Source organism: Syngnathus floridae, chromosome 10 (genome assembly GCF_059516105.1).
Source record: "Syngnathus floridae isolate MCC-2025c chromosome 10, RoL_Sflo_1.0, whole genome shotgun sequence".
NCBI lineage: Eukaryota > Metazoa > Chordata > Actinopteri > Syngnathiformes > Syngnathidae > Syngnathus > Syngnathus floridae.
Window position 1 is genome coordinate 14,652,501 of NC_142422.1, and position 26,166 is coordinate 14,678,666.

Consider the following 26,166-nt stretch of genomic DNA (forward strand, 5'->3'; position numbering starts at 1 on the left):
CTTGAAAGCAAAAAGAACGAATGCCGTCATGGATAATTGATTATTAGCCGTCCAAAGATTTAGTTAAAAGCACGTCTCTTTGAGCCTCTTCTTTGGTTCCGTTATTTTTACCCCCCACCCCTCCCCCCTCACTTCCACCCACCTTCCCCCTCCTTTAACGTTTCATCTACCTAAAGTCTGTAAAGCCGATATTGACCCGTGATCGGGTGATTGGTCGCGCGAGCACTTTGCGTTTGCAACAGTGGGAAGAGTTTGCGCGCGCGTAATCAGAAGCAAGCGTTTTTTTCCTGTTGAGATTTGAAAAACAAAATAATATAGGACGTTGTAACTCGCGCGGTGGTACGTTGTGATTGTGGTCTTGCGTATCGCGTTAGCGCTTCTTTTGAGCTTCGTGTGTGTCTTAAGTCCGTTACTCTCAGCGTGGCCGCTTTGTCCTACAGAGGAAACGGGCGGGCGGGGGGAGGGGAGGCCCGAAGTGCGCGTGTCTAAACAGGAAGTGAAAATGTACAACTACAAATTGTTAAGCGCACTTCATCAAATACTTTCATATGAATTATTATTGCAGAGTTGTAATGATTACAACTGTATTGCTCTTAATAAAAAAAAAAGTTTAGTAACGGTTGATTAAATACTGTTTAAATAATTAGGGTTAGGGATGGATTGAAATGATGATTTAACAGTTCATGAGACATTACACGTGCTTGCGTGCCTGTTACATTGCACGTTGACCCCAAAGCTGCAATTTGACAAATGAAATTGAGAGTGGGGTGCCTCAAGGGTCAATCAACTTGAGGTCCAATTCTTTTTCAGTTTGACCTCCTTCCCTACATCAGCTTTCATGTTTACACAGATAAAGCACAGCTGTACGTTGCCATGTCTCAATCTGGGATCTGGGTGTCATGTTTGTCTCTGGTACCAAGGGTGGGCTTATGTTTTTTTTTTTCACCATTTGAAATGTCTGTGGTGTGTTTTGAATGTATGAAAACGATTCTGGATAATGGATTTGATTTGTGACCGACTAGCGACCAGTCCAAGCTCTAGGCCAAGTCTAGACCAAAGTACCATATTGGCCCGAATATAAGATGACCCTGATTATAAAACGACCCCCTCTTTTTCAAGACTCAAGTTTGAAAAAAGACTTTTTGAACACCAATTTTAATTTTCATACAGAAAATAATTACAGTACATCTGAAACTAATGGCTTTGGCCTGGAGAGTTAAGTTCAGCATTCGCTTTAAAGATATCTGGCGCCATCTCGCGTTGTGAATGGGTATAATGTCGAGACCCCGAATGTAAGACGACCCCCAATTTTTCAATCTTATTCCAATGCAAAAAACACCGTCGGGCCAATACGGTATATGGTATTTCTTTGCACTGGCATGCTTACATCTTTCCTGTGAGGTGCTATGAGGGTGTACTTTTTGCTGGTGGTCAAGCAGTGTGACTGGTGTCTCATGACACCTGCACGCTCGCATGCACAGTGAGAGTCTTGAGTCTTGTCAGCTGATTTCTGAACTGTTTGAGAGGCAAAAGAGACACCAGTCTTCTTTCTATTGTTATTTTATATCCATGCATGACTTTTAATTGTTGACATTTGAAGGCAAGGCTGCAAGCGGAAATTATAAATCGCCCTGTTGTGTGAAGACATGTAACTACTATACACACGCACGCACACACACTTCCTGTCCTGGGTGTGTGGCACTGAAACTAAGTGAAAAAAGAAAAGTCATCTTCATCATTTACATTGCATTTCAAACAGGAGCCTCATGTAAACATTTCATCTCCTGAGGTCACTGTGTGTGTGTGTGTGTGTGTGTGTGTGTGTGTGTGTGTGTGTGTGTGTGTGTGTGTGTGTGTGTTGTCGTCAGAACAAGGAAAAGGAGCGAGTTAAGGAGCGCGAGAAGGAGGCTCGCTCCAACAAAGGTCACCTGTTCACGTCCCTCACGGTCTCATCCACCACGTTGTGCTCGGCGTGCAACCGAAGCATCACCGCCAAGGAGGCCCTCAGCTGCCCTGGTAACACACACACATGCACACAGGCAATCGCGGCAGTTGACAGCATCGGTGCTGTCAAGTGACGATGGGTGAACGATTGACCACCTGTCTGTCTCTAATTGGTCCGTCTGTCAGGTTGCAACGTGACCATTCACAACCGTTGCCGAGACAGTTTGGCGAGCTGTGCCAAGATGAAGCAGAAGGTAATTGACAACACAAGACCTGGTCCACGAGGGACTTTAGTCTGCTTCAAAAGAACTAAATCTCATTCACAAATGGGAATGGGCAAAATTGGAAAATTGTTAACGTTCTTTGTGCCATTTAAAAAAAAAAGGTAAATCGCAAGTAACCAAGGGATCTTAAAAACATGCAGATAAAAAGAGGTCGCCACAAAAAAAGTCTGCAACAGAATGTGAGAATTTGTGACAGGCAAAGCACAAATACGCAGGAGTCCGTCGTGCTTCTAGTAGTACTGAATGGCAGCGGACTTGTCTCGCTCTTATGTGTCTACCTGTCTGTCTCTTGCCTGTCTGGTTAACAGCAACAGAAGCTGGCGATGGTCAGAAACAGTTCAGCTCTTCAGAACGTTGCTCTGCGGGCAAAAAGTGAGTTGACTTAATTCTGCCGGTCCGGTGTGTGTGTCTGTGTGTGTGTGTGTCTGAGTGTGTGTATTGTTCATGGATGGGTGGGAGTGATGTGACGAGTTCGTCACTTGGCTGTTCAGCACCGGCAATGAAGCAGCGTCCGAGTTCGGCCATCTACCCGTCAGACAGCCTCCGCCAGTCTCTGCTGGGTTCCCGACGGGTCCGCTCGGGCCTCTCGCTTGCCAAGAGCGTCTCCACCAATAATATCGCAGGGTGAGCGCTGGCCGACTTTCCTCTGCCCAGTGTCACATCGTAGCCTACCTGTTAGAAGAAATCCATCCGTGTGTCCAGCGTGAGCGAGGACCCGGTCGGCCTCAGGAGGATTCTGTCTCAGTCCACCGAGTCTCTCAACTTTCGAAGCAGGACTTTGTCCATGGAGTCACTCACTGATGACGGTGTGTATTTTTCCGCCACTGCTTATTGTTTGTCGGGGTGGGGTGAAAGTGAAGGCTGCCGTGTTTTAGGAGACTGGTGGTGGAGCCCCCTACTGGAGGAGCTGCAGACGGATGGCCGGAGCGTACAAGCCGACAGTTGGAGTCTGGTGGTGGAGCCCAAATTCCTGCAGACGCTCCACAAAGACCTGATTAAACAGCAAGACGTCATCTACGGTACGCTGCATCCCACATGGGATGCTAACCCACAGTTTTGAGTGTCCTCGTTGTCACGACGATGGCCACGGCCCTCCGTTTGCTTGCTGTGCAGAGTTAATTCAGACGGAATTCAACCATGTCCGCACGCTACGCATCATGGAGGGCGTGTATAGGCGGGGCATGCTGGAGGAGGTGATGTTGGAGGCGGGCGTGGTCCATACCATCTTCCCGTGCCTGGACCAGCTGCTGGAGCTCCACACCGCCTTCCTGGCCCAGCTCGTGGCCCGCAGGAAGCAGGGCACGGCCGAGGGCAGTGACGCCAACTTCATAATCCCCAACATTGGAGAGCTGCTCCTCGCGCAGGTGGTAATGCCACGCTGAAGGCTGGCGATGTCGGGATCGGGAAAGGTGATAATCAGTCGGCTGTCTCTGCGCGTGTGTGTGTTTGCGCGTCTAGTTTTCAGGTCAGAGCGCAGACGACATGAAAAAAGTTTACTCAGAATTTTGCAGTCGTCACCCGAAAGCTGTGAAACTCTACAAGGATGTTTTAACTCGTGACAGAAGACTGCAGTATTTCATCAGGGTGAGAAAGCACCTACACCTGAATTTCAGTTGAAGTAGTAGGAGGAAATCACCTATACCTGAATTTCAGTTGAAGCAGTAGGAGGACATGAGATCTGTATCAGGTCCCCTAGCCTCGGTCCTCAGACATGACTCCAATGCAAGGAAGGCATTTTGCCAGATCTTGGACCCATCCACAACAGTCAAGCATAATGGTCTACCCCCAAGTAGTTGGCCTAGTCTGGGTCCCAACACAGACAGGTCTGGCCTATGGAGACTGACACTCGTTGGGGTTTTGGTGAGCTGCAAAAGGTTGAAATAGACAGGCCGGCCTAGTCTGGGTCCCAACACAGACAGGTCTAGCCTATGGAGACTGACACTCGTTGGGGTTTTGGTGATCTGCAAAAGGTTGAAATAGTGTTGGGTCTAAATACGATTACGATTTACGATTTAAAGACATTAAATCACTCGCTGGAATGAAGAGGAGAAGACAACCAGAACAGGTTTACTCGCGAGGAGAACGATAGAGAAAGCAATCTCAGTTACAACCTCCATCAGTTCTGAGTCCTTACTCCACGTGCCCCTCTTTTTAATGTTATGGTTGCCCTGGTTACAGAGGCGTTGCTACACTAAAGGGAGGGGGGATTGTGTCTGTAGCAACGCTGATAAGTTAAAGAATGTAGTGTGGTGTGAATTAGCACTTCGTTGTTGGCTCGTGACCCCCCGCAGAGGCCGTCCCCAGCTGTCCTCCCTCAGTTGGCTGACTCTTCCTCGACCGGGGTCAAATACCCTGAAGCACGTTGATTGCCGCTTTGCTGTGGAACAAATGCAACTAGACCTTTGCTAACTTTATCTACTTGGTAATTAACACATAATAATAATAAGTACTTGTCCTAAACATTTCAACACACATTAAACAAATGTGAGGTGACCGGTATGCAGTTCCTTAAACAAACATTGAGTAAATATGGGATAACTTTTATGCAACTACTTCTAACTGTATGTAACCCTTAACAAAGAAGAATAGGTCTGATAAACTACAATCTATGAACCAAACCTACATCTAAATGAAAAGGAATGAAGTTCCTGTGAATCAAACAAAGAACATGTCACCTATGCAAATAAGCCCTGCTCATTGTTAGTGAAGGCCTCTTACGGGAACCAAAACACACAGACAACATAAGGACAGGAAGGATACAAATGGCTGACAGGGATCAAAAGACATCCCTATCACTAAAAAGGAAGAACCTAGATAAAAGGAAAGATAAACTCGTAAAGGCGAGGCCTCCAGGTCTGGCAGGCCAAAGCTTCACTTAAAATTATTCCAACAAATAGACAGGCCGGCTTCGACTAGTTAGATTTATGCATTAGCATATGCACTCGTTGGACTGAGTGACATATCTCTGTTGGTGTCTGTGCTCCACTGGTTGCTGTTGAAGCTTGTCCACTAAGAGTGGTGCCCTATGCTCGTTTCCCATCCTGCTCAGCGCGCCTGCCGTGGTCCTCTGCTGCGTCGTCACGGCGTTCCGGAATGCATCCTGCTGGTCACCCAGAGGATCACCAAATACCCTGTTCTCATTCAGAGAATCCTAGACAACACCAAAGGTACGCACGCCATTGCCCGCCCTTCCATTTGGGACCCCACATACCACAGGTGTGCTGGAGTCCTTCCAGCCCACTTTGGGCAGAGGCAGAAATTCAAGGACAACATTATCACTCAAGTCGTGAAGGTCGTTTTCGTGTTTTGTCTTCCAGGTTAGAGCAACGCTGGCGTCTGGATTGTTGACTGCCGCTCCTGTCCCGAACTGTGTCCACTACTTGTTTGTCCGCTATTTGTTTTTTCGTTTCCCGTTTTAAGTGTGCCCGTTTCTTCTTTTATTTTTCTCGTTTTGTCCCATCCACCGCGTATCTCTGCAGCTCTGCACGCACCTCTCTGTTCCCGCTCCCTCGGACTCCGAGCTACGTTAGCCAGCTAGCCCAACCACCACGGGACCCTCCTGCCTCCCGGCTCTGAGCCTGTGGTTGCTCGCTCTTGGCTCGGCAAAAAGCTTTGACCCAACTCTCTGGCCACTTGGCCAGCATCCTCGGGGGGAGCACCCGCTCGCTGCGAGCTCGCCGGTCGTTGCTCGGCTGCGTGCCGTCATGACACACTGGGGCTTGCGTTTTGTTCTGCTGCTGTCATGCATTTCACTGCCTACCAACTTCTAGCTAACCAGCTACTAGCCACTTCTAGCATTTTATCTTGATTATTCCCAACTGCTGTCACGTCTCATCTCTTCCATGAACTATCACTTCTGCTACTCTGGCCTCCTATTCCACCAACTTCTCGCCCATTTGTCTACAGTGCTGCTGATCTCCATTGCCTCAACAATAATCAACGTCTTCCTGCTGCTGCTGCCTCAGCTGTCAGCAAGGCTGGGATCCTTCGCCGTCGCCGCTACATCCATCGTAGCTCTGGACTATCTTTGAACCGTCATTTCCCTGATGGCTCACCCATCCCCTCTTTCTGGACTACCTCTCGCCCCCCGTCACCCCTACTCCCGTACTGCCAACCACAACAACCTCTGCTCCCCCTCCCCCCACGCTCCTCCATCCATCTCCTTCGCGGTGCTGAACTGTCGCTCCCTCTCCAACAAATCACCAGTTATTTTTAAACTACTATTGGACAATAAATTGGATCTGCTCCTTCTCTGTGAAACATGGCAACAGATTTGTTTGCTCTCAACCAAGCCACTCCGTCCAACTACAGCTACATCGCCAAACCCCGCCTCTCTGGGCGAGGGGGTGGCATTGCTGTCCTCCATGAGCAGTCCCTACTATCACTGAATTGAACCTCAACCTCCCATCTATTTCTTCTTTTGAATATCTCGCTTTTCCCCTTCCTAACTCTACTACTGCTGTTCTCATCTACCACCCCCCAAAGTCACATCCGTCTTTTCTTTCTGAACTCTCTGAACTCCTCACCGTTGTATCCTCAGTCTCCTATCGCCTCCTATTCATCGGTGACTTCAACATCCACATCGACCAGCCAACTGCCCCACTGACGTCCGACTTCATCTGTCTTCTGGACTGCTTCCATCTCACCCATCAACTTCCCCACCCACACCAAAAACCACACCCTAGATATAGTATGCTCCTCCTTTCCACTCACATCCAACCCCCATCCTCTCGCCTTCCCACTGTCAGATCATCTCTGCATCCTCTTCTCCGCCCCTCTACCCTCGCCTCATAATTCCACAAAACGCACCATCTCCTACTGCGACATCAAGACTGTAAACCCAATCACGCTTTGCCAGCTCTTACCCTCTGCCCTTCCCTCCAACCCCACCCCTTCCTCCCCGATGACCTCGCCACCATGCTGTTACAGTCACTAACTCTGCCCCCTGGTACACCCCAGAACTCTGCTTCATGAAACAAACTGGCCGTCAACTTCAAAGTCAAAGTCAGCTTTATTGTCAATTTCTCCACATGCCAAAGACACACAAAGAAACCGAAATTTTGTTCCCCCCTATCCCACGGTGACAAGACATGGCCCACAACAAACAAGTAAACAAGTATAACAACAGCGTGCTGAATAAATAATGAATAAATAACACAACAAATAAATAAAATAAATAAATAAGAGGAGCAAAAAAAAAAGGAGCAAGTGAGCGTACAGCAGACATTCCAGAAAATAGCGCAACAGTGCCGCACGCTACGCAGAAGGGGGTAGCGAGTTCAGGGTCCTAACAGCCTGGAGAAAGAAGCTGTTGGCGAGTCTGGTGGTGCGGGAGCGCAGGCTCCTGTACCTCTTCCCAGAGGGCAGAAGGTCAAACAAAGAGTGAGCCGGGTGACTCACATCGATCGCAATCGAGGTTGCCTCGCGGGCGAGATGGGAGGTGTAAATGTCCTTCAGGGAGGGGAGCGAAGCACGAATAATCTTACCAGCCGTATTCACTATGCGCTGCAGGGCCTTCAAGTTCTGTTCAGTGCAGTTACCACCCCAGACAGCGATGCAACTGGTGAGGACGCTCTCAATGGTGCCACGGTAGAATGTAGACAGGACTGCCTGAGGAGCACATGCACGCCTGAGCTTCCGCAGGAAGTACAGGCGGCGCTGAGCTTTCTTTGCCAGTGACGAGGTGTTTGCGGACCAGGAGAGGTCCTCACTGATGTGCACCCCCAGGAACTTGGTGCAGCTCACCCTCTCCACCACAGCACCGTCGATGATCAGCGGCAGGTCATCTACTTGAACGCCTCTACAAAAGAACCCGCCTCACCGTCCATGCTGAAACCTTCAAACAACACATCTCCTACCGTGATGCTCTTCTTGCTGCCAAATCTGCTTCTCATCTCTCATTAATGACAACTGGAACCCCCGCATACTGTTCTTCACCATCAACAAATTGCCCCAGCCACCGGCCATCAACCCATCCTCCTCACCCGCCCTCTGTAACTCATTCCTTGTCAACTTTAACAACAAAATCACCCAAATCAACAGTTCTCTGATTGCCACCATCAGTAACTCCTCCCCCACCTCCCCTGCTCTCCTGCCCCCCTTCCTGACCTCCCGCCCTTCACCTCTCTCACTGCCTTCTCCCTTGTCGACTCCTCCACCATCCTAGACATCTAAGACAACCACCTGCTCTCTCGACCCCTTCCAACGACCTTAACTAAGGCCTGCCTCCCTGTCCTCCTCCCTCACCTCACCACCCTTTTTAATCAGTCTCTATCCCTTGGCCACTTTCCCACTGTCTATAAGCTTGCAGCCATACCCCCCGTCCTCAAAAAGCCCACCTTGGACCCAGTCAACCTCTCCAACTACCGTCCCATGTCCAACCTTTCATTCCTTTCCAAAACCCTCGAACGCATTGTTCCCGCCCAACTCCACACCCATCTCCAGTCCAACAACCTCTATGAACCCTTCCAGTCCGGATTCCGCCCACTTCACAGCACCAAAACAGCTCTTGTTAAAGTCACCAACGATCTCTTCATTTCTGCAGACGCCGGTGCCCTCAACATCCTGTTACTACTCGACCGTAGCGCAGCCTTTGACACTGTGAACCACTCCATCCTCCTTGAAAGGCTGCGCCAACTAGGTGTTGAGGGCACTGCACTCGACTGACTCACCTCCTATCTCGCCAACAGAGACCAGTTCATCTCTCTCTCTGGCCACACATCCATCCTCTCCCCAGTTACACAGGCTCACTTCTTGGCCCCCTGCTATTCATCTTTTACCTCTTTCCCCTTGGTAATGCCATCCACAAACTCAATCTGGACTTCCACAGATCTATACACGCACCACACCAACCCAAAACCCTCCCCTCACCCACCTTGAAACCTGCATCTCTACAATAAAAACATGGCTGACCCACAACTTTCTCAAACTCAACAGTGACAAAACAGAGCTCCTCCTCATGGGCACTAAATCCTCCCTCAATAAAACTGGATCCATCACACTCACCATTGACTCCTCAACCATCACTCCCTCCCCTCTGGCACGCAACCTTGGTGTTATTTTTAACCCTACACTGTCCTTCCACCCTCCTATTAGCTCAGTTGTTAAGACCTCCTACTTCTACCTCCGATGCATTGCCAAAATCTGACACTACCTCTTTCTCCCTGCCGCTGAATCCCTCATCCACGCCTTCATCTCATCTTGGCTTGACTACTGCAACTCCCTTCTCATTGCTCACTCACTCCATAGACTTCAACTAGTCCAAAACGCTGCTGCCCGCCTCCTTACCCACACTGTGAACACATCACTCCTGTTCTCTACTCTCTTCACTGGCTCCCCATCAAGGAGCATATCATCATCAAGATACTCCTCCTCACCTTCAAAGCCCTTCACCACCTGGCTCCCACTTACCTATCCGACCTCCTTATCCCCTACCGCCCCAACTGTCCCCTCCGATCTTCCAATACTTTATGTCTGACAGTCCCAAAATCTAAACTCAAATCCCTCGGTGACAGAGCCTTCTCCTGCACAGCACCCCGACTCTGGAACTTTCTCCCTCAGTCTGTCTGTGACTCACCCACACTCCCCATATTTAAGTCCCGTCTAAAAGCTTACCTCTTTTCTCAAGCCTATGACCTCCCCTACCCATAACTGGTGTCCTCTTCTTAACTTTATCCCATTGTCTCTTCCCCGTCCCTCTCCCCCCGTATGTCTTTGCCTTGTTCCCTGTAAGCGTCTGTGGGTTTTTGAAAAGCGCTATACAAATTTAATGAATTATTATTATTTTATTATTATTGAATAGCTGGACACAGTATATTGCAAGACTTGGAAAGGGACAGCCTGGGAAGCGAAGGCTCCATCATCGGGCTTGTGGAAGGCCTTTGCGCTATCCATTGAAAAGAAAGAGCATGTATGTACCATTAATTGGAGCACCAAAGCAGTCAGTTCGCCAGTCCCCCAAAGATCATGTTAACATGCGAATCTTCAAGGTTAAAATGGCAAAGGGGGTCCCCGGTTGCGGGTTGCTCATCAAGGTCGCCGCTGTCGACCGCTCACCATCTCCTGACCTCCCTCCCGCTAGGCAACGAGGAGGAGGCGCAAGCTCTCGACCGAGCCTTGGTCCTCCTCAAGGACCTGATCGTCTCGGTGAATAAGGAGGTTCTGGAGCTGGACCGTAGCAGAAGGCTGCAGGAAGTACAAGCTCGTCTGGACCCCCGGGCTCAAGCGGAGGTACGTGGCGGAGGTGTGTTCCGAGGAGGGGAGCTTCTGCGAAGAAAGCTCCTTCATGAAGGAATGCTCCTTTGGAGAGTCCAAGGCTCCAGGATGAAAGGTACCAGGCGGGAGATGCAAACCAGCTGGCCAGCCGGCGCTTAGGCAATCAGATCACTTCATCTTATTTGTATTTCCAGATGTGCACGTCCTGTTGATGTCGGACATCTTGGTTTTTCTCCAGGAAAAGGACCAGAAGTTCACCTTTGCGTCCTTTGTAAGTTCTTGCCGGTGACCCTTAGGGATTCATTGCCTGCCCGCTGCGGCTACAATGTGCGTGTTGTGTGCGTGACAGGACAAGTCTCCGGTGGTTTCTCTGACCAAGCTCATTGTCAGAGACATAGCCAATCAGGAGCGAGGGATGTACCTGATCAGTGACTCCACCCCCCCGGAGATGTATGAGTTGCACGCCTCTTCCAAAGATGACCGACGCACTTGGATGAACCTCATACAGCAGGCCTCGCTCAGGTGAGCGCTGTCGTTGCCTGGCTCGGGTAGCGCAGCTGCGCAACTTAGTAACGCCGAATGTGCATGTTGGTCATTTATGGCGGGGAATTTTGGAATGCTAAGTGGTGTTGGGGTATGCTCGCCCGACGCGGGCAGTGAGGGATTGATTCCCGTTCAGTGGTGCCATGTGTGCGACTGTGGCTGGTTGTTCATCTCAATATGTGCCCAGCGACCGACTGGTGACCAGTTTAGGCTGCAGTCTGCCTTTGGTCCAATGTCTGCCGGTATAGGCTCCGGCACCTGCCGCAACCCTGAACAGGATAAGCGATGTTGAAAATGGATGGGCGGGTGGTTTGGAATGCAATTGTCAACACCCTTTATATAGCGGCGCTTCGATCGCTCCATTTCTGTGGATAAGTCGGCATATGTTGATCAATACTGTTTATTGCCTACCACAAAAAACTGCCGCAGCCTGCGTGCAATGTAGCGTCCACTCATCCCTTTGCTGAACACTGCACGAGCACGCCACAAAGCAAACAAACCTGCAGTCGTGCGGAGCTGTTGTGCAATTTGAGAATGTGCTCCTCATGATCAGAATCGGTATCATCCAATCTCCCCCTTGGATAGTTGGCACGGGAAATCAGTGGCGTCAAATCCTGATCAAAGCAACCTTAGATTTATGAAGGGGTATTTAGTAGTTTCTTATTTTACGACACTCTCATTAACCTTTCCCGTACTCTTACAAACTAACTTGTAGGGCTGAGTCCATGGAATATTTTTAGAATCCAAGCCACCATCTCATGAATTGTACAAATGAGTGCATAGAAATAGATTTTTTCCACAAACCCATCCAATTCATCAATGGTGAGGCAAAAGTATTCTTTCTGTCCATTTGGGATTGCCATTCTCATGTTTGCATGTTCTCCCCGGGCCCGCGTGGGTATTCTCCGGGCACTCCGGTTTCTTCCCACATTCCAAAAACATGCTTGGTAGGCCGATTGAAGACTCCAAATTGTCCCTAGGTGTGAGTGCGATTGGTTGTCTGTCTCTGTGTGCCCTGCGATTGGCTGACAACCAGTTCAGGGTGTGGGGGACACCCTGAACTGCCCGATGACGGCTGGGATAGGCTCCAGCACGCCCGCGACCCCCGTGGGGACTAAGCGGTTCAGGAAATGGATGGATGGATGTTGTAATCTGTCGCATCTGGGTCCTTGAATCGGCGTGCCTTTAAAAGGCGGGGGCTGGCCTGGCGAGTGATGTGGGAGGCAGTCGGTGAACGTTGATAGCTCAGGTTTGCCCAAGTGCGTGCTTTATGGCCAAAGCGACTTGTGTATGAAGGGACTGTGTGTTTGATTTTGTCACCGTTTGAACAATAATGCGATGGGTGGGTATCCATGACCACCTGTGGAGGGATTACCATCGCATCTAATTTGCAGTTGTACGATACATGAAAGTAAGTATCTAGCCATCTTGAACATTTACAGTTGACACTGTCTCTCATGAGGTGTAAAATGATGCCAAATGTGTCTGTCTCAGGCACACTTTTTTGGCACTCATTACTGTGTGAGTCTGCAGTAACGTAATCCTGCCATGTAGCAAGAAATCTGCCATAGAAAGCAAGTATATGCAATTGAATGAAACATTTGGGATTCATTGAGAGCATTAAAAGTAAGCCGGGATTTGACAAGAGTCGACTGTTCCGATTCCATGTGCGACGACAGTTAATAACATCAAAGTCAAAGTCTGCTTTATTGTCAATTTTTTCACATGTCAAGACATACAAAGAGATCGAAATTGCGTTTCCTACTATCCCACGGTGGAGACAAGACATATTACACCCAATTGGTCCACAGACAAACAAAACATTCAAGTAAACAATACAAAGAGTAAAAATAAGAAGGCACATACAATGAATAAATAAGAGCAACTTGGTTGAAATGGTGCAATTGTGCATACAGCAGACAGTCAGTATAATAGCACAAAAGTACAAGTGGAGTAGTGCAAGTGGAGGAGTGCAAGGCAGCCATTGTTGCCCAAAAGGCCAGGATGTTATGCAGCCGAGGATGGAGGGGGGAGAGAGTTCAGGATCCTAACAGCCTGGCGTATGAATCTGTTGGTGAGTCTGGTGGTGCGGGAGCGCAGGCTTCTGTACCTCTTCCCAGAGGGCAGTAGATCAAACAAAGTGTGAGTGGGGTGACTCGCATCACTCACAATCGTGGTCGCCTTGCGGGTGAGGTGGGAGGTGCAAATGTCCTTCACGGAGGGGAGTGAAGCACCAATAATCCTTTTAGCTGTGCTCACTATGCGCTGCAGGGCCTTCCTGTTGTATTCAGTGCACACATGCACATGCACACCGCACTACTGCACTGATGATGTACGTACATTCACGTTGTCTGTCCACATCTTCTGCCTGTGCGTGTGTGTCTTGTGTGCATGCGCAGTTGCCCTTCCAGAGAAGAATTGCCTCTAATTGAAACCGAAGACAAAGCTCTACTGCGACGACTTAAAGGTAGCGCCGCCTTACTTGCACTCGCTCATTGTTATCATTGTCTTGACTGTGCGCTTGTTGGTCAGCGGACATCTTGCAGAAGGATCGTGAGGTTTTGGAGCTACTCCAGGAGCGCGTGACTTTGTTTTCGGAGCTGGCTGTGGCGACGGGAAAAAGCGGAGCAGGGGAAGAAGCTCCAGATGTTGGCCGCGCACCATCCAGGTCGTCCAACAACAGGAAGCTGTTCCGAGCGGACGTCACTCATGTGCCTCTCGCCGGCCCGCTGCTCGCAGGCGCCATCTGTGAAGGTGAAGACCAAAGTTGCTTGACGCTGGTCTGCTGGAAAGGATGATTGACTGTATGTAACCCCTTGTTCCAGTGGACAAACTGAGCCATCTGCTGGCAGGATGCAGCATCATCAAACCGTCGCTTGCCAACTGCAACCAGGAATTGAGCAGTGAGGGGCCGCTGTCCTCAACACTTCCAGAGTAAGAATAATACTTCATCTTCACCTGTTGTTGTGTTTGCATCAGACGGTGAACCCGCGACACTCAACACTTCTCTCGAGCTCAACGCTTCAAAAGTAAGTTGACCAGCTGTCAAGCAGGCACCATTCAAATGGATGAAACTGGGCGCTATGGGGGGCAAAGGTTATATATGATGTCATTTTTTTGCCATATTTGTCAATCGGGACTCTCGAAGCTTGATTTTGGGGGGGGCGGGGGGTGGGGGGGCCCGTAGTGAATTGAATCCAAATTGCATGATCAGTCAGGAAAATGGCAATTCAATTGTTTCCTGAAATGCTCTAATGCTTGCTGTGGAGCCTTTTACACATTTGCCAAGACTACCAAGACAAGACAGTCTTCGTCACCTGCTTGTTCTTGCTGCAGGACACAAATGGAAACCAGCTGCAGGAAGCCGTGTTGAAGGAGGTGAGCCTCCCGTCACGCGTGTGCTGAGCGCGTCTGTGTCCGTGCTGTTAGGGTTTACAGATTATCTTTATCATATGATTTTGTTGGAATGTAACCTGTAATAAATAACCTAGCTAGATTAGTTTTATGCTTATGTTGGAATGTAACCTGTAATAAATAACCCAGCTTGTCCCATCCTACACAACGTCGTAAAACACCCCCTGATATGCTTTGACTAGAGGTCAAGGCCTTCAGCGCTATCCAGTCCACTCTTACCCCACCCTGTTTCTCTCAATAAAAATAGTCTTGTAAGAGGCCTGAGCCAGACCTCATTCGATCATCGCTCTACGGACAGCGACGAAGGGCTCTCCATTTGCAAATGCTTAAAAAGGGCATACTGTCTCCCGTGTGGTTCTTGCAAAAATAAGTTAGAGTGAGCACCACTCTGACACGTGGTAATCGTATATTTTCTGCAGGAAGTGCGCGAGCGTCTGGTCAGCGTGAGCACGCAGCTTCATGCTCTTCAGGTCAGGGGTCGTTACCGTGGTCTGGGCCGCCCAGCTTCCTCTTGGCTCACTTTGACTCCGCCCTCAGGCTGCTGTCATTCGCCAGGACTCGGCGGTGGAGCTGTTTGTCCGAACTGGCGCCGCCCCCAAGCCCGCCTCGGGACCTCTCCTCAGCCGCTCGATGTCATGGGACTTGTGTCTTGACGGTGGCGAGGCGGCGCTGCTGAGACGGCAAGTGGAGCTTCTGCAGGACGAAGTGAAACGGCTGCGGTCTCGAGAGGAGGGGCTTGGCAAGCAGGAGGCGCAGTCGGCTGGCAGGAGGAGGAGCAACGGAGACCTGAGCGACATTGTCAAGGCAGAGTCGGTAAGGAACGAGCGACGGCACCCGAGTGTGATGCGGGCCGCTGCCTCATGTTTTAATGAGCAAGCGCTATGAGTCGCAACATGGCTGATGTAATGGCCAATCAAACATGAGCTTTCGCCACAGAAAATGTCTTTTCCAGCTACCAGGCGACATCCAACAGTATCAAAACAGTGGATATAGTGTATGTAATTTTGTTTGGGATGAATGAAGTGAATTCAATTATTTGGAAAAAAAGAGAGAAAATTGAAAATCAATGAAATTATCCTGGACTCGGGGACCCAAGAGGTTCAAAACAATGCTGAAAAGGCAAGTGCAGATGGCAGTATGCATGGCGAGCAGTGAGCTAAAATAGGTGGGGCCTCTCTTTTTCAATCGTGTTCCTAATGAAGTGGCCTTGGGTTGATACATTGATGTGTCCTACGCCTTTCCTCGCACAACTAATTTCTGCTTTGCACTTTGACCAGGCGAGGAAGAGGCGGGGGAGTCGAGAGTTGGAACTCCACCCCCTTGCTCCTTTGGCCACTCACGACCCTCTTGACCAATTAGACGGACTTCGGGAAGCCAACGAAGATGAGCAAGACCAACAGGTTGTGAAGATTTCTCCTCGATCTGACAGCCCCAGAGGTCAGTCACCGGTATAGAGCGCCAAGGGCACATACAGGACTGCGGAAAGCACGTTGGCCCGATCCTCTGAATGTATGTGTGTTGTACAAATTGTCCCTCGCGGCTGAAGCCGGAGTGCGACCATCTTAGATTGCTACTATTACTGACAAGCTCTGTTCGTAGTGCGTGTTGTATACTAGCATCCCTGTATGGAGTCAGGATGGCCTCTCAAAGGGCTCGGGGGCTGGTAGTGCATCTTGAACCAGTGGCCCCCCGTGGTTCACGTTTGTGGCTTTTCTATGGGTAGACTCTGCCCTTCTCCCGCATTCCAAAAACATGTTTGCATGAGAGCATATTGAACACATGTGCTACAGCGCTGGACAAATCTTGGCCGACCCAAACTTTACTGAACGCAAAAAATCTGCATGCGTGGTCCATTGAGCTGGAGTAGCAGGTTTCGTGTGCTTCTAATGCTACGACGCTTGTATCAAAGAGGAGCTGCTGTGCATGCATAACTTGTAATACAAAGTGCTTGGGGAAGGATGACTGGAAATACGTCAGGGGTAGGCTTCACATAATCGGACAACACGGATGAACAAAACAACTTTACATTATTTAGTATTCAAGCTGCTCATCAAAAAATACAGTATATGCACAAATTCTACAACATTCTAAGTTTACAATTTCATGTTGATGTCATCCTTTCAAATCCTCTTGGTGAGTGGTGGTGTGCTGGATGTTGTAGTTTATGGCTAATACATGTTATGGCTAACAATGACCTCTGACCTTTCAGACTTACAGGACATCCCAGAGGAGAGCGAGTGTGGAGCTGAACCCAGTTAATATCTCACTGTGATGTCACTGGCAAACAGAATAGAGTCAGCACACGAAGACGTCATTGCCTGCTCCAGATATTATTTTCCCAACAATGCTGTCTAATAACTTGAAACAGGAAGCACATAGGAGTGGGTGGGGCTGGTGATGTGCGTAAAGCTCACTCAGAGACTTGTCTACTACACTAGCCACAATGCCTTCGGCCAAAATCCTCAAGATTATTTATTTGCCTAGAGTAGAAAAGACTGAAACCTTGCATCTGATTTTTAATGACTAACGAAAGCAAAGAGGGAAGCTCTTAGCATGCAAGCGAGAAGGTGATTTCAAAATAGAGGGTAGACATTTGTCTCTGAGACATTTTGAGGCACTTCCATTTCAAGGGGTATCCGGGCTGCTCTTAATTTGTTATCGTCCAATTTTTTCTTTGTAATCCTCAGGAGAACTCTTTGTTGTTGTGTTTTTTTATTTTATAAAAACGTTTAAAGAACATGTACATTACTTGTGCTGTAAATCAAATAAGCTTGTCATTACTGCTGCATGTTCTCTTATTCTTGAATATTTTGGGCAGTGTTTACGAAATACAAACTACGACAATAAAGGACTATACAATAGTCTATACATATAACTATACATAAGTCATTAATCTATTTTATTATATTTTATTGACCAAAGTTGGCGAGGGTCGTCTTTCTGCGTCACTTCCTGTTCGCAAAAACGCGGAAAAAGGCGGAGTTCCAGGTTGGGAGTTGGTTCAATACGGAAGCCGAGTCGAGCTGAGCATAACCTAAAGCAACACCCAAACCGGAATCTACGCCAAAATCGAGACACGGGTGATCTGGTGGAGACTGAGAGGAAGTTGTGCTTCCGACATTCGCATTTCGCCTGCTATCAGCTAGTCTGCTAGCTACTGTCGTTTGACGACTCGTCCAGGTAACATGTCGTGCCAAGCGCGCGCATACTTGCACACACGCGTGTACGTTTGATGATAACAGGCCAATGAGACCGTGAGGGCTGGTGGTCCTCTTTTAGGTTCAGGAGCGAGCTAGCATGGTGCGATCGAGTAACTCGGTAGCTATCGATTGTGGCCAAGTTTGCCACTTTTTTACCTACTTCTAATGAGAGAACGAGGACAGTGAACGCGTCATGACACGTTCGTCTTGTGACGTCACAAGAAAACGACACGCCTGGATCCGCCCGAACCTGCTCCACTACACTTAAGCGTCAGTGGGAATGTTTGTGATCCTTTTTCATGAAGCCACATCTTTGATTTTGGCGCCTTATTAACAAATTAATCAACTACTTGTTCCCTTCTCATTGTCATTCACGCAAAAAGTAACTTATTGCTATTTCCTTGATAGAACAAGAACATGAGTGGAGTAAGCAGCATTGAGGCAGTGAAGAAGAAGATCAAAGTTCTTCAGGGGCAAGCGGAAGAAGCTGAAGAACGAGCAGAGGTGCTGCAAAGACAACTGGAGGAGGAGAAGAGTGCTCGAGATGAGGTTAAAGCATGCACACAACTGTGACCTTGACCATTGCGTGTGCTGATTGGCTGTCATTTGACGTGCAGGCAGAGGCGGAAGTGGCATCGCTCAGTCGGCGTCTTCAGATGACAGAGGACAACCTGGACCAGACACATGAGCAGCTCACTTCTGCCATTGAAAAGCTGGACAAGCTGGAGAAGGTGGCCGACGAGAGTGAGAGGTCAGCGCCCATTCGAGTGATGGCGATGTTGATGGCGATCACGACGATGATGATGATGTTCCCAGAGGGATTCGTGTAATTGAGACTCGAGCCATGAAGGATGAGGAGAAGATGGAACGTTTGGCCGTTGAACTCAAGCAAGCTCAAATTATTGCTGAGGAGGCTGACCGCAAATATGAGGAAGTATGTATGCAATATATACACGCACACATGCGCACACACACACACAGTAGGACTAGACAATTACAGTCTAAATGATCATCACAACTATTTGAGAATAGAATAGAATGCCCTTTATTGTCATTTTACAACTTAGTTGTACAACGAAATTCGGATAGCTGCTCCCTTCCTAGTGCAAAGATACAAAATTTAAAAAAGTATAAAAGGAAGTCTGAGAATAAAAATGAAAGCTCTTATTCACAGTATTGCTATTAGTCTAAGAATGAAGGTTAAATCTTATTTACAGTATGTTCAATGTGGGTATATGTATTAACATGAATGAGGTTTGTACAGAAAGTAAATAGTAAATGGTTATTGCACGTAGTTTTTAAAGGAGTGTTGGTGTTGTTTTCTCTCAGAGTTCAGAGCGGTGATGGCTCTTGGGAAGAAACTGTTTTTCAGTCTGGTAGTCCTTGTTCGAATGCCTCTGTAGCGCCTCCCAGAAGGAAGCTATTCAAACAGCTGGGAGGCAGGATGTGTGTTGTCTTTGATGATGTTGTGAGCTCTGCTGACGCACCGGGTGTTGTATATGTCCGTCAGGGAGGGGAGAGGGCAGCCGATGATCCTTTGCGCTGCTTTGACTCTCCTCTGTAGCCTCCCTCTATCTGCAGCAGTGCTGCTCCCGTACCAGGTGGTGAGGCAGTATGTCAGCAGGCTCTCAATGGAGGAATGGTAGAAGGTGAGCAGAAGCTTCCGATCCATACTGCTCTTCCTAAGGACTCTTAAGAAGTGTAGACGCTGCTGAGCCTTCTTGATGACAGCTGAGGTGTTGCGTGTCCAGGAGAGGTCATCAGAGATCTGGACTCCCAGGAATCTGATGTCGTGGACCCTCTCCACAATCTCGCTGTTGATGCATGGGGGGGGGGAATCTCTTTTTTTTCCTTCTGAAGTCCACGATGATCTCCTTTGTTTTCTTGGTGTTCAGAGCCAGGTTATTTGCAGAGCACCAGTTTGTGAGCTTCTGGACATCCTCCCTATAGGCTATCTCGTCACCATTGAAGATCAGCCCGACCACTGTGGTGTCATCGGCAAATTTTACAATCAATTTGTTGCCGTGGGCCGGACTGCAGTCATGGGTATAAAGACAGTAGAGGAGAGGGCTCAGCATGCCTGTTGGTCAAGAAGTCTTTGATCCAGGTGCAAGTGAAGGGGGGAGGCCGAGAGTGTCCAGCTTTGTGACCAGAACGTTTTAGATGATTGTATTGAAAGCCGAATTGTAGTCCACAAAGAGCATTCTCGCATAGCTCTGCTGCTGTTCCAGGTGTCTCAACACAGCATGCAGAGCTATGGTAATGGCGTCGTCCGTGGATCTGTTCGCCCGGTATGCGAATTTATGGGGGTCGAGTGTGGGGGGGAGGCAGGCAGGCATTTTGATTAATATTGTAATCCGAATTATCAAGTAAGAATTATTTGGGTATTCATGTAAAACAATTTGTGATGGTGGTGAATACATGTATATTTTAATTGCAATGTTTACCAGATGGGTGCCTCGCACTACACCTGCCGGTGAGGGTTCAATGTTAACTTGCAATGATGCCATTCAATCTATTTGGCTTGTACCAAATAACCCTCTATTGTTCCAATTGTTTTATTTGTTTGCAGCTGCGAAGAGAATCCTGTCGTTTTCTTACTTGTGCTTTGTAATACTTGAATGTTAGCTGACCATCTACTATTGATGCCATTGCTTTGCCCTATTAGTATTAGGCAGGGACCAAACATGTCGCCTCTCCAACGCCTCAGTAAGCGAGCTTCCAGACTAACTATGCCATGTCGGAAACGCTATCAAGCATCGACCACAAGGTGCTCGAGCATCCCGCTGTGCTGCTGTGAAAGTCAGCTTTGCATCACGTAAAGTGTTTTGGCTAAATTGGGCCCCGACCTTCGGACTCTGCCTCTACCGCCGCTTAGGAACTGCTTCAGCGTGGTGTTTGTTTTTTTATCGACGCCAATTACAACGACCGCGCCCGTGTGCGTCACGGACAGACAAATGGCAAGTGACGAAGCACTTTTAAGAGGAAAAGCAAAGCGTCAGACAAACAAACAAAATGACTTGTCGACCTGAAGTATTGCCCGATCACCAATTTGCCGGATCAATTGAGGGCATGCGACAAGTCGTTTTCCTTGCACCGCCACCAAAGAAATTGGTGGTAGACTGGGAAAAAGATATCAAGAGGATGGATCTTGTTATTGGGATAGGAAATGTCGTCCATATGGAACTTTCCATTGCTTACAATGTCATCGTCGCCAAAGATGCTTTCAGCTCAAATGACCAGGGCAAGCCCAGAAAATACAGCAATAGTTTAATTTCTGGGAGTGAAGAATGGAGCACTGCCATTTGCATCACTGGACGAGGAAACGCTTTGGCGTCAATAATACGCAATAACAGCCATTTTGGATGGTGTCCTGTCGTGCAACGCCATCTAGTGGCTTATGCAGGATACGCTGGATGACAGTGCACTGCATCAACACATTGAGCTTCTTGAGTTGCTTGTTGCAGGTACACACATTTGTTGTATGATGTGGCTTGTTTGCTGAGCTGATGTTTGATTGACAGGTGGCTCGCAAACTGGTGATGGGGGAGCAGGAGCTGGAGCGTGCTGAAGCCCGAGCTGAGCTAGCTGAGAGGTTACCACACACACACGCACACGCATCCTGTTTTTCCCCTAGTGGTTAAGGGTAATGCTAGCAGCCGAGGCGTTTGGGCCAATTGGTAAAGGGTCACCTGAACCCGCCGGTAGTCGACTGCCTCGTCCAACTCAAACCTCGGCCTGTGCTTTTCCCCACTGTGTTTGTGAACTCGGCCCCACAGCAAAACTCGCACTTTGGAGGAGGAGCTGAAGAGTCTGGTAGCCAGTTCCAAGAGTTTTGAGTCTCAGGCCGAGAAGGTGAGAGATGGACCGTGAGACCTGCTCTGGCTCAGCGTGTTTCATCTCGCTGTTTGTTCTTGTAGTTCTCTATGCAGGAGGAGCGCAGCGAGCTGGAGATCAGCAGCCTCAAGAGTAAACTGATGGAGGTGAGACATGCTCTTGAGCTGTCCCCGGTTTGGGTTAGGCTGAGGGCATTGACGCTCACGCAGCACTCACGCTGCTTCCTCTTCACCGCACGTCCAGGCGGATAACAGGGCCGATTCTGCCGAGCGCATGGTGGCCAAGCTGCAGAGAACAGTGGACGATCTGGAAGGTGCGGTGCACCCCTGGTGGGCTGACGACTCCGAAGCCGCACAACGCTGACCCGTCCGTTTTGCGTGTTTGCAGAATCGCTGGCATTGGCAAAGACGGCCAACCAAGAGCTGCACGCCACGCTCAACCGGACCATGGAGGAGCTCAATGCCTGCTGAACATTCCTCATCCTTTCACCTTCGTCAGTGGGATCAATAATCGAACACGCGCTATATTTCTTGCTCGCTTTGTGGACATGTGCTTGGAAGAGAGCAGCCAATCAGGCTTTTCTGCCAACTCTATGGGGCCAATTATAGGTCAGTCACACCACTGCGTTCCGCAGCGGCTGTCGCTCATTTAGGCTGTGATGTCAATGTGTGACATCACAGCATAAAGTCAAGAGGTCATAGATGCCTACCTGATCAGTTGTCACATGGTCTTATGCTGTGATGATGTCATGACAGCCTTTTTCTCTGAAATAAAAGCACCATGTCATTTGTTCGCCACCTTTATTGGGAGGTAAAGTACGGACTGATGATCAGCACCAAATGGAACAGACATGATTTGGCCAGTTCGTACGTACAAATACAAACAGTGGACGTCCGTGTTGGTTACCACCAGCATGGGGGATTTGCCAACAGGAATCAATCACAAGCAAGCATGTGCCCTTGCAAATACACATCTGGGGCTTTAAGTATTGATAGCGAGCAGGAGGGTGGGACTTTAGGTATTGATCGTGAGTGGGAAGGGGACTGTGGGGCTTTAGGTATTGATCGTGAGTGGAACACGGGTTAGAGTCTAATATGTTGAACAAACAGATGACTCAAATGTTTGCTAAAGCATAACCAACAAAATTGTGAACGGGGATTAGTCACGAAGACGCACATCAATGATTTTGAAACCAATTTTTTTTCAAATCTGGTATTGTTTTCAAATAGTAGGCCTTTGATGGCCTTGGCCAAAATAACGAGTTCTAGCAATTGCGTCTCAGATGTAAACATTGGTTTCGTTCTGTGAAAAACATTCCTTCCAGGCGGTCTAATTTGGAAAGTGTCAAGTGTGTCGTCACATTAGATAGAGCAATCGATCAATACTGCATTGATCCCTGGGGGGTAACTCAGTTATGATCAGCCGAGTCATAAGGCTTTGTTGAATGCGGCTTGGCTGGTTTTGGTCGATAAGTGACGGGTCGCCTCTGCCGCCAGTGTGAGGATTGGCCGCAACTGGTCATCTAATGAGGGGGCGTCGGACTCATTTGTGATGGTCCAATGGAAGTCCACCCCACTGTCCAACCCGCACTCAGACTCTGCGTCATCCACGCCTGTCGTGCACACACGCACGCAAACACACACACACACACACACACACACCGAATTAAGATGGAAAAGAAGGCAGGCACCTAAACTGACCGGGTCGTCAGTCGTACCCGGGGTGAAGATCCACCCCCTACGCCTGCGCGTTTCTTCTCGACTTTCCACACGCACACAGCGAGTCTGTTGAGGGAATTTGGCCCAAAACCAGCAAAGGTCTGACATCCGCCGTGCGTCACTCACCACCTGAGCAATCACAGAGTAGGGCAGCGCTCGCCGGTTGCCACGGCTACATTAGAGGTCGCGGAGGAACGAACCCAAACGGGCTGGTGCACTCCACTTGTCGCCAGCCGGCAGAAAAATCCGGGATCTTGCCGTCTCCGAGCTTCGCCCCAGCTGATCATGTCGACCCGGTAGAGCTCCTTGTAAGGGCCGGAACCCAATAGTTGCTTGCCGTCCAGTCCGTGTTCCTGCACATGCGCGGTCGACACCATGACAATGACGAGCACACATTCACACGAGCGTGTGCCGAACAGGCCTTTCCGTTGTGAGACCAAGATGACCCGAACCCAAACCCAGTACGCAAGTTGAGCCAACTTGAAGCCAACTCAGTCACTGGTAGAAGGGGAACGCTCAAGACGTGCGACGCGTACGCATGTGTGAATGACTGTTATGACGTGTCAAATTAATTCTTCAGATTTTGACACGGCATTGATTGTTTGATTGTAGCCTATTTCTTGTGTCTCTTTAGTTGATCAATGTCGTTTTGACTTTCGTTAATTTTAAGTCAGTTTTTACTCCAAGTACAGCACTTTGTTTGCAGCTCTGTTTTTTCTCTCAGCGCTCCATCAATAAGTTACATTACTGCCCCGAATATTTACGTCAAAGATCCGTATAGATTTTTTGAAAAGTGGACTTGGATTATTGTTAAATTTGGGGTTTATTATTTCATTGCGTCGTTTTTATAAGAGAAATCCTGTTTGCGATTTAAGTGTCGTTCTAACACGCTTGCTAGTTTCGTTGAATGTTCGCTGGCATTTGCTTCTTCCCCCAAAAAATTAATAGGTGCGTGTGACGCTGACCGCGGCGTAAGAATGACGTCACTGACCTGAGCATATGCTTGTTTGAGGGGCGCAGAAAGACGAACGACGCCACAGACGTCTTCTCCTAAACTGTAGCACAACAACACACGATCAATGAGCGTATCAAAACGTGATCAACGGAGGAAGCGAGGTGGACTTTCTTTTTTTAAGCGAGGTGGGCTTTACCGATCGAGGATGACATCCGTGACGTAATCTTTCCCCGACTTCCGTTTACCGCTGAAAATCAAAATGAGTTTTGGTTCCGAGTGTGAACATTCCATAGCAGAAGAGGTGCCTATCACACAAGATGAAGGTTCATTAGTCGATCAAATTATCTTTCACGTCTCGCACTTTGAGAGATACCGGAAGTGACGGACCTGACTGTAGGCACTCCAAAACAAGTGTCGGAGCACAGTGTTCACATTAGTGATGTGCATTCCAGTTCTTTTAAGTGAACGGAATCATTAGAATCAGTTCAAACGAATCGTTCAATGAATCTCCAATCTCCACTTACGCCCCCCCCCCCCCCCACGCACACACACACGCGGCTTTTTTTTTAATTTTTTTTTTTTACATCCAGTGGAAACAACCCATACACATCAAACAATACAACTACCCCCCCCCCCCCCAAATTATTATATATAATAATAATTGGCTCCGGTAATTAACTCATTTCTTTCTATAATACAACACTCACACACTGATTCGTTGGCAACAGTCTCTCACCAGGTCGTGAAAGGGAAATTGCGTTACTGACTCGTTCATGAACAGGAAATTACGTCACTGACTCGTAAAGTCCCTCCTCCATCTATCGCTCGCTGGCGCTGTTGATTGGTCGTTCGCGAAGATTCACTAGTGAGTGACAAACAGCAATGCCGCTATGCCATTGCCAGCCGACACATTTTATGCCGACATTGATGTTTTAATTTTGCATTTGTTGGATTGTGGTTGATGGGTGTTATTATACCGAATGTGTTTGTGTTTGAATAAAAGGTTGAAAAAAAAACCCGTTATGCCGACATTTGTCAATTTTGGGGACACCAACATATTGTCATATAAAGCAGTCAACCAAATGTCTGATTTTTATGTTTTGATTGGCGAATATAAAAACAAGGAATAAAACACCAGACAAGTTATAACATACATGTTTATAATAATAATAATAATAATAATAATAATAATAATAATAATAATAATAATAATAATATGTATAATAAGTACATTTCAAACCAGCAATCTAATGTGAAACTGCAGTCGATATATTGGATAACAACATTTAGGCATATATATTCATACACATTATTTAAAACCTCCATCCATCCATCCATCCATCCATCCATCCATCCATCCATCCATCCATCCATCCATCCATCCATCCATCCATCCATCCATCCATCCATCCATCCATCCATCCATCCATCCATCCATCTTCTTCCGCTTATCCGGGGTCGGGTCGCGGGGGCAGCAGCTTTAGGAGGGACTCCCAGACTTCCCTCTCCCCAGCCACTTCATCCAGCTCATCCCGGGGGATCCCAAGGCGTTCCCAGGCCAACTGAGAGACATAGTCTCTCCAGCGCGTCCTGGGTCGTCCCCGGGGTCTCCTACCGGTGGGACATGCCCGGAACACCTCCCCAGGGAGGCGTCCAGGAGGCATCCTGATAAGATGCCCGAGCCACCTCATCTGGCTCCTCTCAACGTTTAAGGTTTTACAACTTAAAACCTACTATAAGTAAATCGTAAATCTACATTCTGGCTTCCATACTTCACGCCAGGAGAGGCAACATATTCACTGACTGATCCGTTGATGCACAGGAAGGCAGTTCACTCATTGACTCGTTCGCGAACGGGAAAGCCAGGATTCGTTCCCTCACTGATCCCTACTCGCGGCGAACTAGAAATGCGAATCATTCAGTGAGTGATTCACTCAGTGAGTGATTTGTTCACTCACAGATTCGTTCGTTGGTGAACGGGAAGTTACACCATTTTCTTCTTCGTTTTATTTTACGGCGAGGTAGCACCAGCTTCAATGGGCATTACTGACATCTAC

The 26,166-nt window shown here is 48.4% G+C and overlaps 3 protein-coding genes across 3 annotated transcripts in view; 2 read left to right on the forward strand and 1 right to left on the reverse strand.

The window, feature by feature from the left end:
- arhgef2b (Rho/Rac guanine nucleotide exchange factor 2b) overlaps positions 1-17,579 on the forward strand; it is a 17,802-nt gene extending 223 nt beyond the window's left edge. Inside the window, exons 2-22 of the mRNA XM_088386103.1 lie at positions 1,869-2,016; positions 2,131-2,198; positions 2,537-2,600; positions 2,720-2,852; positions 2,931-3,034; positions 3,104-3,247; positions 3,342-3,592; positions 3,687-3,812; positions 5,278-5,395; positions 10,309-10,557; positions 10,637-10,713; positions 10,792-10,964; positions 13,385-13,452; positions 13,518-13,739; positions 13,811-13,888; positions 13,965-14,014; positions 14,322-14,363; positions 14,819-14,869; positions 14,937-15,212; positions 15,677-15,836; positions 16,609-17,579. Coding sequence (XP_088242229.1) covers positions 1,869-2,016; positions 2,131-2,198; positions 2,537-2,600; positions 2,720-2,852; positions 2,931-3,034; positions 3,104-3,247; positions 3,342-3,592; positions 3,687-3,812; positions 5,278-5,395; positions 10,309-10,557; positions 10,637-10,713; positions 10,792-10,964; positions 13,385-13,452; positions 13,518-13,739; positions 13,811-13,888; positions 13,965-14,014; positions 14,322-14,363; positions 14,819-14,869; positions 14,937-15,212; positions 15,677-15,836; positions 16,609-16,658 — 2,652 coding nt within the window. The 3' untranslated portion in view covers positions 16,659-17,579. The remainder of the gene's footprint in view (positions 1-1,868; positions 2,017-2,130; positions 2,199-2,536; positions 2,601-2,719; positions 2,853-2,930; positions 3,035-3,103; positions 3,248-3,341; positions 3,593-3,686; positions 3,813-5,277; positions 5,396-10,308; positions 10,558-10,636; positions 10,714-10,791; positions 10,965-13,384; positions 13,453-13,517; positions 13,740-13,810; positions 13,889-13,964; positions 14,015-14,321; positions 14,364-14,818; positions 14,870-14,936; positions 15,213-15,676; positions 15,837-16,608) is intronic.
- On the forward strand, positions 17,399-22,222 carry LOC148392681 (uncharacterized). The gene is made up of 9 exons (XM_088386112.1): positions 17,399-17,579; positions 18,008-18,148; positions 18,217-18,350; positions 18,416-18,533; positions 21,124-21,194; positions 21,379-21,454; positions 21,520-21,582; positions 21,680-21,749; positions 21,824-22,222. Exons 2-9 carry the CDS (start codon positions 18,017-18,019, stop codon positions 21,904-21,906), a joined length of 747 nt encoding a protein of 248 aa, XP_088242238.1. The 5' UTR covers positions 17,399-17,579; positions 18,008-18,016; the 3' UTR covers positions 21,907-22,222.
- Positions 22,220-24,515, reverse strand: pmvk (phosphomevalonate kinase). Its single transcript, XM_088386115.1, has 6 exons — positions 24,497-24,515; positions 24,306-24,414; positions 24,146-24,209; positions 23,355-23,507; positions 23,154-23,283; positions 22,220-23,048 (listed from the first exon to the last, which is right to left on the reverse strand). The coding sequence occupies exons 2-6, from the start codon at positions 24,398-24,400 to the stop codon at positions 22,864-22,866; spliced, it is 627 nt and encodes a 208-aa protein (XP_088242241.1). The 5' UTR covers positions 24,401-24,414; positions 24,497-24,515; the 3' UTR covers positions 22,220-22,863.
- Between the last annotated feature and the right edge of the window lie 1,651 nt (positions 24,516-26,166).

Excerpts from the sequence above, each read along its gene's own strand:
- LOC148392681 (XM_088386112.1), top strand. The coding sequence starts at position 18,017 with ATGAGTGGAGTAAGCAGCATTGAGGCAGTGAAGAAGAAGATCAAAGTT. Across the intron at positions 18,534-21,123 it reads CTGACCGCAAATATGAGGAA|GTGGCTCGCAAACTGGTGAT; the intron begins GTATGTATGCAA and ends TTTGATTGACAG. Across the intron at positions 21,455-21,519 it reads TTGAGTCTCAGGCCGAGAAG|TTCTCTATGCAGGAGGAGCG; the intron begins GTGAGAGATGGA and ends TTGTTCTTGTAG.
- pmvk (XM_088386115.1), bottom strand. The coding sequence starts at position 24,400 with ATGGAATGTTCACACTCGGAACCAAAACTCATTTTGATTTTCAGCGGT. Across the intron at positions 23,284-23,354 it reads GAGTGCACCAGCCCGTTTGG|GTGGTGAGTGACGCACGGCG; the intron begins GTTCGTTCCTCC and ends GTGATTGCTCAG. Across the intron at positions 23,049-23,153 it reads GGGGTGGATCTTCACCCCGG|GCGTGGATGACGCAGAGTCT; the intron begins GTACGACTGACG and ends TGTGCACGACAG.